Raw genomic sequence first — 12,016 nt, forward strand, 5'->3', positions numbered from 1 at the left:
CAGCCTGGGAAGGCAGGGAGCTATACCACATGGCCAGTTCTCGCTGCAGGTGTGACCACTGAACAGTTCCGCAGCCCCCACCATCACCTGCTGCTCACAATGCATCACCCAGTCACCCAATCTTGCCAGAGGAAGGCAGCCGTATACCCAGCGGAAGGCAGCCGTATGTATACCCAGCGGAAGGCAGCCGTATACCCAGCGGAAGGCAGCCGTATACCCAGAGGAAGGCAGCCGTATACCCAGCGGAAGGCAGCCGTATACCCAGCGGAAGGCAGCCGTATACCCAGAGGAAGGCAGCAGTATACCCAGAGGAAGGCAGTTGTATACCCAGAGGAAGGCAGTTGTATACCCAGCGGAAGGCAGCAGTATACCCAGAGGAAGGCAGTTGTATACCCAGAGGAAGGCAGTTGTATACCCAGAGGAAGGCAGTTGTATACCCAGAGGAAGGTAGCTGCCACAGTGGCGGTAACTGCTAAGGACTGAAAAGAGCCAAGCCAAATTCTTACAAAAATTTTCAAAAATTCTCTCGTTTAAGAGAGGGGAACACACAAGAAACAGATGATAAAGGCGGGAAGGGCAAGCGGGATCGGAGAAGTGGGCTGCTGGGGTGGGTGCTCTGTTGTACTCTCCTGTACCTTCTAAACCCAAAACCATGTAAATACATTACTTGGCCCTAGTGAAGCTGTGGATGCTATCCATTTCTGACCTCGCTCCAGTTAGCTGAGCTACCGGACTGTCTCCTGAAGTGTGTCCTGCCCTTCAGAAGCAGAAGAGGAAAGGAGGGCCAGCTCTGAAAGGGCCCAGGAAAAGGCTCTGCCAGGCTGCAGTTCCTCTCTCTGCCTATAGGGGGTAATAAAAGGCTGCTTGCTCTGGACAGCCATGGCCTATGGAGACTGAGGGACACAAGCAAGAAACAGACAGGCAGGAGTGGGTAACATAAAATAGAAACGGAGTTTATTTCACTGGGAGAAGCGGATACCCAGAGCTGGGACAGCAGCTTTGGCAACAGAGGCTGATGGGGATACATCCAACAGCAACGGGGAAGGGCAGGGGTCAAACAAGAAAGTACTGGTGCCCCTGGGGTCTCCTTCCAATGCGGGCCCTGGGCCCTGCCAGAGACCCTGCCGCCTTTTCTCTGCTTCTGAGCCACTTCAGACTGTCTCCAGGTACAAGCTCCTAGGAGCGTCCAAGTCTGCAAGTTCACAGTGAAGCCACAAGTCACATTCTGTCCAACACTCCAAATGCCTACAGGGGCTCCCTGGAAAAGGGCCCAGCCCTAAGAAGAGCCTGCTGGATGCTGGCCTACCCTTCTGTGAGGCCAACACATCCTTCTTGCCCAAGTCGGGCAAAGCCTGGGGCACACTCTAGCCAGTAGCCCAGCCCTGATCTTGATCCAGGGGCAGGTCACACATAGGGCCTGCAGGCAGCTTCCTGTCTTGCCTTCACAAGGCTCCTTCCCACCTCTTGGCTGGGGCACTGAGGGCTGAACCAAGCTGTGCAGAACAGCGCTGGGTGGGTGGGTGAGTGAGGTGGGCAAGGTGGGGGTCCCAGCCTCCTGCTCTGTCCGCTTGGAGCAACAGGCAGCAGTAGGTCCAAGCAGTGGGTCCTCCAGGCCTGAGATGGGCATCTCCCCACCCTTGTCCTACAGACAGGTTCAAGTGGTTCCTTTAGGGCAGACTGTTGTTCTCCAGACAACTATCAGCGTCTGAAAGATGAGAAATAGCAAAAAAGTTTATCTGTCAACATGAGCTAAACAGCTTACGGGAAATTCAGGGTCACCACGCAAAAAACAAAAAACAAAACAAAAACAACAAAAAAATAACCTGGAAATTTTAGGCAACAGTTTTAGAATTTACTCTGAAGTGTCTTTCTTGATGAACTTTTGAATTAAGGAAAGAGTACTACTGTGTACTGGAGTATCTAAGGACAACAGGAAGCCCAGTCTTCCCGGGATGCAAATTAGGGACAACCACTGGCAGATACTACAGTGAGTGCCTGTCCAGTGTGTCGGAAGGCCACAGCCCTCTCCCATTGTGTTTCCGATTGTCTCTGATTAGAGTACAAAGTTATACTGTGTAAGAGCGGCACAGACTGGCAGACCCCAAGGAGCCTGCCTCCCAGCGCCCAGTGAGCAGCACTGGTTCCTGGGATGATACTGGTTTCACCTCTGCCTGTTTCACCACTTTGGGGCTTGATAAAGATTTCAATTAATATTAATCTGTGTGCTTTATTTATTTATTTTGTTTGTTTGTTTTTCGAGACAAGGTTTCTCTGCAGCTTTTTTAGAGCCTGTCCTGGAACTAGCTCTTGTAGACCAGGCTGGCCTCGAACTCACAGAGATCCGCCTGCCTCTGCCTCCCGAGTGCTGGGATTAAAGGCGTGCGCCACCACCGCCCGGCTGTGTGCTTTATTTTATATGACTACATATATATAAGCTTTTTAGTGAGAAAACAATGAGATTTTCTTTGAATGTTTATTCCTTCAAAAAGCACTAATATTACCATATATAGAAAAGGGCGTGGGAGGGGAGTGTGTTTGTGTGTGAATACAGGTGTGCGTGCCACAGTGGGTATGTAGAAGTCAGTGAACATCCTCAGGTGTGGATCCTTGCCTCTCTTCTTGAGACAGGGTCTCTGTTGTTTTCCTGGGCCCCTAAACTTCTGGGGGTTACTCTGTTCCTGCCTCCCATCTCTCCCATAAGAGAACCGGGATTACAGAGGCGCAAGTGACATGTCCGTATTTTACACAGGTTTGGGGATTTAAACTCAGGTTCTCGTGCCTGTACAACAAGCAGCTTATTCACTGAGCCACCCTCCTCCCCAGTACTAACTGGCACGTTAAACAGAAATATGGTAGAAGAGCTAAGAAATATTTGCTTAAACAACCAGGGCTAAAATGTTATACCATGAAGCACTTGGGCAGCCAGAGAGGAGGTCGGGAAGTCAGCCTCCTCCACCCAGGGCCCAAGGCGCCTCTTCTACTCATCCACTCATGATAAAAACCAAGTGTCTGAGTTCATTTTGTTCTTTTCTAGACAAAGCACCTGCCTCTGGGGCCCTGCACCTGCCCTCTCTCCGCCAGCTGGGGACTCCCTACCTATGTGTGGTCCTTCAGGGGGTAGGTAGGCTTTCCCTACAGTGGCACCCCCCCAAGGACAGCCTTCCTGGGAGAGGGAGCTAGGACGGTGTGTGACTCACTCACTTGTGGTGGGCAGGGCCACAGGAACCCAGAAGGTGGCAGCCAGCTTGCTCCAGGTTCCAGTCAAACATCTCTAGCACTTTGTGGCACTCCACCCGTGGCCGAAGACCCAGTCCAAAGAGCTGTTCCACCTGAGGGGCAAAGGGTAGTGGTGCCATGGGACACCCTGGGGCAAGGGGTACCAGACCAGAGTTGGGGCACAGGACTCAGGGCCAGCGGGGAGGGTCAGGTACAGCAGAACCAGCTTTCAAGGCTCCTGAACGCCAGAGCAGGCAGGAAGTGATGGTACCTTCAGATACTGGGCAGCCCTCTGCACACTCCAGCTGTGGCTCTGCAGGGCCGCCTGGCACTCCTCTGTGGTCACCCCATGCACCATGGCCTGCAGCTGGGCACACCCACCCATCAGCACCACTTGGGCCCATTCCTCTGGGTCCCTCAGACCCCTGCCCTTTACCTTGAAGTGGGCCTGGTACTCACCATCTGGATCTTGTCTGCTGGCCGTGCAGCCTCTTGCCCATCCCCCGGGCAGCCCCTCTGTGGAAGCCGAGCAGTGGCCCTCAGGGCTGGTGGCCGAGCCCCTGGGTTGCTGTTATTGGTGGAGAAGTTGGCCTTTGGGTCTGGGGCAGCCTGAGGCATAGGTCGAACAGTAGCAGTGGGGGCAGCAGGGGCTGGGGTACTGGGTGGGGGCAGCAGCGGGGGCACAGGCATGGAGGCTGGCTCTTCAGGGCTCTGGGCCTCCCGGAGGAAGCGCTGATAGCGCTCCAGATAAGGAGGGCGCTCAGGCAACAGGTAGTAGTGAGTATTGCTGACCTTCCTGCCATCGCGGACAATGGGCAGGATACAGGGGCCAGCCCGCGGGCCAGGAGCCTGGATCACTTGTGGTGTGGCATATTTAGGGTCTGAAGCAAAGCTTTGGGTGGTGGGCATGGTCTTTCCGGGTGAGCTAGAGAGCCGGTGTGGTAATGGAGAGCTGCCAGGTGGCACCAGGGGGCTTGGGGTTCTTGAGCCTTGAGGGGACAGGGGTTCCCGGGGAGGCACTCGGGGAGGGGAGGCAGGTCCAGGCCACCGGCTTGTCTCTTCCTCACCTGAGGGAGCCGGAGATAGCTCCACACGTGGACGTGTGGGCCGAGGGGGGATGGGTACCCGGGGTGGCACCTGGGGCTTGTCATCACCTCCTGGGGTGGGGGAGGGGGTCAGCTGGCCAGTGGGGACCCGTAGCTGCCGCATACACTCCTGCTGCAGTGCCTGGAAAATCTCTGCAGTCTGGGCCGAGCTGGGTGGCTTGCCGCCACCCTGGGGTGGAAGAAACAGGTTGTCCTCCAGGGCAGGGGGTGGCTGCGCCTGCTCAGGCACAAAGGCATAGTTGGTCTCGCCCTGGCTCGGCCCAGCAGGGAGGCCTGCACCCACTAGTGTGCTGTTGATAGAGCAGACCTCAAAGTCATCCTCATCCTGGGCCACATCGTCATAGGCAGGGGGCGGGGGCAGCGGGCGAGCGTCCCAGTCCACTACAGGTGTGGGATGTAAAGGCCGTGGCAGTGCCCGTGTGGGGCTCTGTGGTGGTGTCTTGTCCAGCAAGGAGCAGGCATCCATGGCCAACTGTGCCAAGGAGGGTGCGCAGGGCCGTGGGGTCAGAACCACAGGCTCCTCGCCAAAGTCGATGAGCGTGACCTCACCCCCACTGCTGCGGCCTGCCTTGGTGCCTGGCACTCGGGCCGAGGGCTTTGTGAGCCACAGCCCTCGGGGCAGGGATGGCTTCCTCAGGCCCAGCTTCTTGAAGTCGCTGGACAAGGGGTCTTGGTCCTCACTCACAGGGTCGTACGTTGGCTCTGTGACAAAAAGGGAGACCACAACAGGGAGATGGTGTCAGGTGTGAATGAAGGACAAGGGTAGGTAGGATTTGTAAAAGCAACCAAGTATCTCCCACTGACCGATCACTACCGACTCCCCAGAGGTTAGCCTCTGCACCAAGACCATACCTGACCCTGCTCAAACAGGGCAGAGCCAGCTGTCTGCCTTCAGGCCTCAATGTAGACCCCCCAACTCTACCCAAGCGAGAACGGGCCAACACCCACTCACACCTGACTCTGACGTTCCTGCCATAACACAAGAGCCCTGAACTCCTTGCTCTCCGTCTGGTTAGTAACCCCTCGCTCCACCTCTACCGGGGCACACCGTTAGAGTAGGCACAGGCCAACAGAAGCTTCCCTCAGAAGACAGACTCCTGATGCCACCCTGACATCAAGACACAACCTCTGCATGTCTGAAAAAGCATGAGCTGGCCGAGTCACAGCAGGACCACATCATCTTTGAGGGTACAGATGGAGGGGGGGAGAGGCAGGCATGCCGGGCCAGTTCAGCAGCAAAAGCTCACAGCACACACCCGCTTCCCCTTCCACACAGCCAGCCGCTGGGGCTCTGTACCTTCCAGGAGAGGAGAGGTGAGAGGAGAGAGAGGGCGGGGGCAGGGGCCAAGGCATCCTGAGCAGCCCCACTTACTCTGTGTGAAGATGGCAGGCTGAGGTGGGCGAGGTGGAGGCTCCCCTGTAGGAAAGGCCATGTGGACAGGGGAGGCAGAAAAGAAGACCAAGCAGGGCAGGGATGAGGGGGGAGGTGGAGCCAGACAGGTGAGAAAAGGAGAGGGAGGGAAGGAGGGAGGGTGGGAAAAAGAGAGAGAGAGAGAGAGGGAGAGAGAGGTGAACAGGAGTGAGCAAACGCACAAACCCAACTGAAGATGGGAGGTGGGAGGGAACAGGGAGGCAGGATGGAACAGTTGTGTTCCAGAATGGCAGGCACAGGATCTGGGAGGAGGACGGGGCTCCTGGCTGAGATGGAGCCCAGAGTGGGGTGTTGGCTTGGGAGAGAAGAGCATGGTTAAGGCAAAGACGGGAGCCAGGATCTGAACAGCCTGGTGAAGGAGGGAGGAGGAAGCTGAGGCTACAGGGCCAGTGTAGACCAACCCAAGGATACCCACCTCGGCGGATACAGCTGCCTCTCCTCTCCTACCCCACCCCACGCCTAGCCAGAGCCAGGAATCCAGCTGTCCCACCTGCTGCTCTGGCCCAACTGTCCTCAGAGTAGAAAAGCAGGCTCGGGGTGGCCAGTGAATTGGGAACACCAAGGAATGGGAGGGCTCTTACTTTTCACCCTTCCTAGATGCTGGGTGGGTCGGGAGGTGTTCAGTTCCACACTCAGCAGATCAGGGGGGTCCATGGGGTTGCCCAGATACAGTCTGTTGGGAGAGAACCAGGTCAGAAGGCAGAGCAGTGGGAGAGACCTCTGGCAGATGAAGGGCAAAACCACAACAAAACAAAATCTTTCTGAGTGTTTAGTGAGCAAGGCAAAGACTAAGGCACATTTCAGAGGAAGCTGAGTCACAAGGCTCCCAGACTCTGTACTGATCAATCCCTTGGGAGGTGGCTCCCACGGGGTAAGCACACCTGACCCAGGCTGAGAAGCCTGTGCCTTCATGGACTCCAATACCTTTCAATGGCAGAGCTGCCCTTGATAACCCTGACAGCACCCAAACCCATGCCAGGCTTCTACCTGCTGGCACACTCTTGTTCTTCAGACCCTCCTGGGAGGCTGAAGAGAAGCACCTGCTGCTAGGCCCTAGAAGGGTGGGCAGGAAGCGGCTTCCTGCTGAACCACAGGAAATGGGGAGGAGGTTGAGCTGCCGGGTAGGCTCCCCACTCACTCACCCCAGCCCTACGCTAACTGTCAATATATGAGATCTGGGACTTAGTCACCAAAGCTGATTAAAGCCTAAAGAATGAAGCTAGGCTGGCTAAGGCACAACAGGAGTGGGACACACTTTCTTCAGAGGCCCTTACCTGGTTCCTGTGAGGCAGAGCCTCTCTAAGGGCCCATCGTTCTGGAGTGTGGGGTATGGAAAAACAAAGGCCTATTTTATCATACTCTCAGGAGGAGGCAGCTAGAGAAAGGGTCACAGAGACCCAGCAGGAGAGCTGACAGAGCCTCCCTGGGTGGGCAGAGTACCATAAACTACCTAATTCTGTATCTTTCTCAGATTCAGTGATCTCACTCTTTACCTAAAGACTGTGAATCTCCATCCCGTCCCTCCTGCCCCCCCAAAACAGAGTGGGCTGGGGCAGACTAGAGGAACATTGCTCCTCCCTAAGATCCCCCTAGGACTTGTGCCCACTTCTGGGAAACAAGCTCCCTCCTGCCTGGACCTGCTCAGACATAACACCTGACCTCATAGGTTCAAGGCTCCAGAACTCTGGAAACCCCTGAAGGAAAAAAAAAGTGTTGCTCAGAGGCAGATGTCTTGGAGAACTGCTTACCAAGTATCTTCCCCGTGTGTCAGAAGGTGGTGCCTCGTCTGCTGGGTGACAGGGGACTTTTTAGCAAGTAAAAACGAGTCCATCCCTGGGATTTTCTGACCTTGGTTTTACTTACAGTGGAAAACTGTGCACAGACAGAGAAGCTCTGCCCCACAGGGTGGTGTTGGGGAGAAGAGAATGCTGGGGGCCCAGAAAGAGCTCCCTGGCCCACCACCCCCAGAGCACCCTCGGCACTCACTACACCTCGTCCCACCCCACCTCCACAGCCTACTCTCTTAGGTAGAAGGGCTTCCAGAACAGAAGAAGCTAAAAGAGAACAGAAATGAGTAAGAGCCACAGGAGGATGGTACAGCTAAGGACCTGCAGCGGGGAGTGAGGGCAGAGAGAATTCAGAAAGGATCTCTACTTACTCATGCCTCAGACACCTACACACCTATTCTGAGGTGAATGCTGCAACGCACCGTGCAGGGCTGTGAGGCCTACTGCCTGTCGCTCCCCTCTGCAGAGCCAGCATGCAGTGCTGGGATTAACCTACTGTCCTCTGGCCCAGAGAGCACAGAAGGGGTCATCACAAGGGAAAGAGCAAATGTCATACACAGTAGCAGAGAAGAAATGACGCACAACAGAAAGGGATGTGGTTCAAGTGCCGCAGGGATGGGAAAAGTCTGCATCTGTGTCCCTGAGGCTGGCAGCCTGTCACGAGAGAGAAAAGCAACTGACTACAGGAAAATCATGTGCACACGCACGGCTCGAGGGCCAGCATCTGTACAGGCGACCCACAGCCTAGGGCAAAGGCTGTCTCGCTGCCCAGCAGCCATCCACTATAGGAAATACTGGGAAGCCGGGCGGTGGTGGCGCACGCCTTTAATCCCAGCACTCGGGAGGCAGAGGCAGGCGGATCTCTGTGAGTTCGAGGCCAGCCTGGTCTACAAGAGCTAGTTCCAGGACAGGCTCTAAAAAAGCTGCAGAGAAACCCTGTCTCGAAAAAACAAAAAAAGAAAAAAGAAAAAAAAAATACTGGGACCAGAACTTTCACAATGGACCCCACTTGGCTGGAAAGGCCAACAAGGTTAAGACCGTAACCATTCCTGGCCTTGGAAAATGACTTTGGGGATGCTCTTTGCTGGCTCCTGGTACTGCTTGCTTTAAGCAGCGTTACGTTCAAAGCCTACTCACAGCCTTTATCTCACCAGTAACAGACAGCACCATCTTTGCTATGAGGGCGTGTGTGTGACATGGTGAGGGGCTACTGATCCGTCAGTGTCTCTGTCTAGGTACTTACTCATCAATCCTGTCAGGGAATCCCCAGCAGTGGCGGGGGTCGCTGTCACCGTGCCCTGTGTGAATGAAGCTATTCTGTAGAGGCTGGCTGATGTCCTGGGCTGACAGGCCAGCCACGGAAGTCACCACATTCCGAGGGAAGGGTCCTACGCACAGCGTCCGGGTGTTTTGACCACGCCACCAGTAGTTCTCAGCCCTGTGTGACAAAGATAACACAGTGAATACGAGGTGGGGGTGGAAGTGACCCCAGGCAAAGGGACCTTCTTATACTAAGGTCCCTATTCATGGACCCATGGCAAAGGGTGAGCACTGAAGACCTCGAGATCAGTCCACCCAACAGTCTACTTTGTCCAACAGCAACCCCATAACCTGCCACTCCTTAAAGAGGGCCTAGCTATTTGCTCAGCCTTACCCTAAGCTCCTCTGTCTACAGTCTACAAACAAGGAGACCAGCTCCAACAACTGCCCTACATGACTAGCCTCTTTACCCAGGATCCAAACCAACTGAATCTGCAAACCCAATTCACTCTCACAATACACCCATTTCCACCTATAACGGGGGCCTACCTTGTGGTCTCAGGGGTCCCTAGATTCACTCGTCAGCAGGGTCCTAGGAATTTTAGTTGATACATCAGCCACAAGGAGCCCCATGAGTTTAGGACCATGCCTTCCAGTTACTATTCAGCCCTTCCAGATGAAAGAGCACATGGAGACCCAGGGCTCCTCTTCCCTGGGGCTTGGAACCACCTGTGGGCAGGGCTGTGGGGATCCAGCCTTGCCATCCTCCCTTCTTCTCGGGATGAGGCCGACTCTCTTGCCTTACAATACGGGTGGTCTAGATTTCCCAGTATGGCAAATCATGAAGACCTCAGTCCCTCATTCTGCAGACAAAGCAAACCCGAGTCTGACCCAGGCTGAGCCCACACAGCAAGTGAACAAGTAAGAGAATAGAGCTCTCTCTGGACACTCCAAACACCCCAGAGCTGGCTGCTGAGACCCTGCATCTGCTGCACATACCTGAAGGTGTGGACAGAGCCTGGGTTAAGGTAGCAGTGGTGACAATCGTTTTGCAGGGACCTACCCGTACCACCACTGCCTGCCTGCCCGCCCTGTCCCCTTGCCTCCACTGCATCTGTCCCAGTCAGAACGGCCTCCCATGAACACAGCCACAGCAGAGGGCTGGGGAGCTGCTGTGCACTGCCACAGTTGCCTTCTGGTCACTAAGGCTGCCTGCTGGCCACCACCAGCCACAGCAACCCTGTGATTACTCCCTGCCTTCAGGGTAGGAAGGGCAGGGAAGGAAGGAAGAAGAAAGGACAACACCCTGAGAAGGAACAATCTCATCTGAAAATAGCAGAGCCATTCCAAGGAGAGAAAGGATCCTTAATGCGCACACAGAGCTGCCCGTGAAAAGCGCAGGGCGGCAAGGCCTGCCCAGCACCTCCCAACACCAGCAGCTCCTCCATAAAGCAACCCGTCCCTTCCCTGGCCGCTAGCCCGAAACTCTACTCTGCCCACCTCCTACGGTGTTCTCTAACTCAGAGAGCCACAGCAGAGGTAGAAAGGTTACCCAAACATTCTGCTCACAACACACACAACCCTACCTTGTCCCTTCTGAGGGCAAAGACGAGTGCCTTCCACCCCTCCTACTATAGGAAGTGGAGGCTGCAGGCCAGGCCAGGCAAAGAACCTGCAAATGGATTTCAAAACTTCTGTCCCCACTCAATACCACTTCTGAAAAAAACAGGTCTGCCAGCCATCCCACCCTCCAAGTAACACCCTTGAGAAAGGCCCATCATCACTGTATCCCCAAGTCTGTTTTTAGTTTTAGGGCTTTTTGTTTTTGGACAGGGTCTCTCTATGTAACCCCAACTGTCCTAGAACTCGCTTTGTAGACCAGGCTGGCCTTGAGCTCACAGAGCTCCTCCTGTCTCTGTCTCCCAAGTTCTGGTATTAAAGGAATGTGCCACCATGCTCTGCGTATCTCCAAACCTAGACAGAGTTCCCCGAGCTCAGCTCACAGAATATCTAGGCATCCTCTACCTGCCCCGTACCCTGAGAAGAGCTGAGCACTGGGACAAGCTGCATCCTAGAGCTGGAACTAGGAAGCAGACTGAAGACAGCTCCAGAAAAGAGAAATACAAGGAAGACAGGCAAGAGCCAGAGGAAGAGCCACGGGGACAAACCCAACCCAGAGACTCTCAAAGCTCATGCACCGGAGACATGGAGACAACTCAGGCAAACAAACAGAGCGATCTGGGGGTGAAAAGGAGGAGGAAAGCCCCGGTAACCACAGATACACAGGCCCACTCCCGAGGCTTGCCGGCTGCTGAGTCTCGTGTCCCTCACCTCCCACCTTTTGAGCAGTTCCAGGGACCAAGTAAGAGTTGGCAACTCAGAGGGACGCGTTCTAGGAGCTGAACCATGGGCTGTGACAGTACCAGCAGCTGAAGGCAATGGGAGCCTGGGGCAGAAGGGCAGGACAGGGTGCACCCGGGACAACCTCCCAAGAAGAGACACTCCCCTGGCCCCTCCTGCAGCCTGCTTTGCTCTCCATGACCAAGGGCACCACTTCCAGAGACACCCGGGAAACTCCAGCGTTACCCCCAGGGAACACAGGCTCCAAGTGGAGCAAGAGACAGACTGGTAAAGACTTGAGGCCAGAGGAGCACAAGGAGGAGTTGGGTCCAGGGCTTTCTGGCTCCTGGAAGTGGAAACGGTTACAGGCCAGCTTCTGCCCCGGGTCCTCCAAGGAGGTTCCCTACCAACCCTCAAATCTTCCTATCTTCAGCCTATTTCCAGACTACTGACGCTTAGGCCTCTGACTTGCCCCTCAGGTTCAAACCCGCACACAGCTCCTTCCTGCCTCCACGTCATCTCCCTGAGCATTTTATTTTCCATTTCTTTCACCACCCTCTCCCATTCTCTGTAACCAGCTAGGACGTCATTCTTGTTCCAAGAATGGAACAACATGAGAGCCCTGGCCTGAGGCAGTGGGACAGGGGTCACAGTGGATACAGGTAAATCTAACACACCCAGCTCCAGGGCCCATTCCACTGACTCAGGCTGGGACTCACTCACTCACCAACCCCAGTAAGGCACAAGTGATACCTGAAGGCCCCCTGCAGGCATCCTTACCCAGTTCTGAGTCAGCGGAGGGGGTACAGGGAATCTCCCTTTGCCTCACTTTTCTTCCTGGTCCTTAACACTCACCCACAGTGCTAATGCAAAGA

At 55.1% G+C, this 12,016-nt stretch overlaps 1 protein-coding gene across 5 annotated transcripts in view; it reads right to left on the bottom strand.

The window, feature by feature from the left end:
• Window positions 1–932: 932 nt before the first annotated feature.
• The window catches only part of Tnk2 (tyrosine kinase non receptor 2), a 40,133-nt gene continuing 29,049 nt past the window's right edge, over window positions 933–12,016 (bottom strand). For 3 of the 5 annotated variants that reach the window (XM_038345644.1, XM_038345646.1, XM_038345647.1), the window contains exons 10-14: window positions 8,785–8,979; window positions 6,336–6,427; window positions 3,676–5,024; window positions 3,488–3,583; window positions 3,198–3,329 (exon numbers count right to left, since the gene is read on the bottom strand). In XM_038345644.1, coding sequence (XP_038201572.1) covers window positions 3,198–3,329; window positions 3,488–3,583; window positions 3,676–5,024; window positions 6,336–6,427; window positions 8,785–8,979 — 1,864 coding nt within the window. Of the gene's footprint in view, window positions 1,706–3,197; window positions 3,330–3,487; window positions 3,584–3,675; window positions 5,025–6,335; window positions 6,428–8,784; window positions 8,980–12,016 lie in introns of those variants that run through there. The other 2 variants (XM_038345645.1, XM_038345643.1) reach the window with 2 other exon arrangements.

Source organism: Arvicola amphibius, chromosome 10, assembly GCF_903992535.2.
Source record: "Arvicola amphibius chromosome 10, mArvAmp1.2, whole genome shotgun sequence".
In the NCBI taxonomy this organism is placed as follows: domain Eukaryota; kingdom Metazoa; phylum Chordata; class Mammalia; order Rodentia; family Cricetidae; genus Arvicola; species Arvicola amphibius.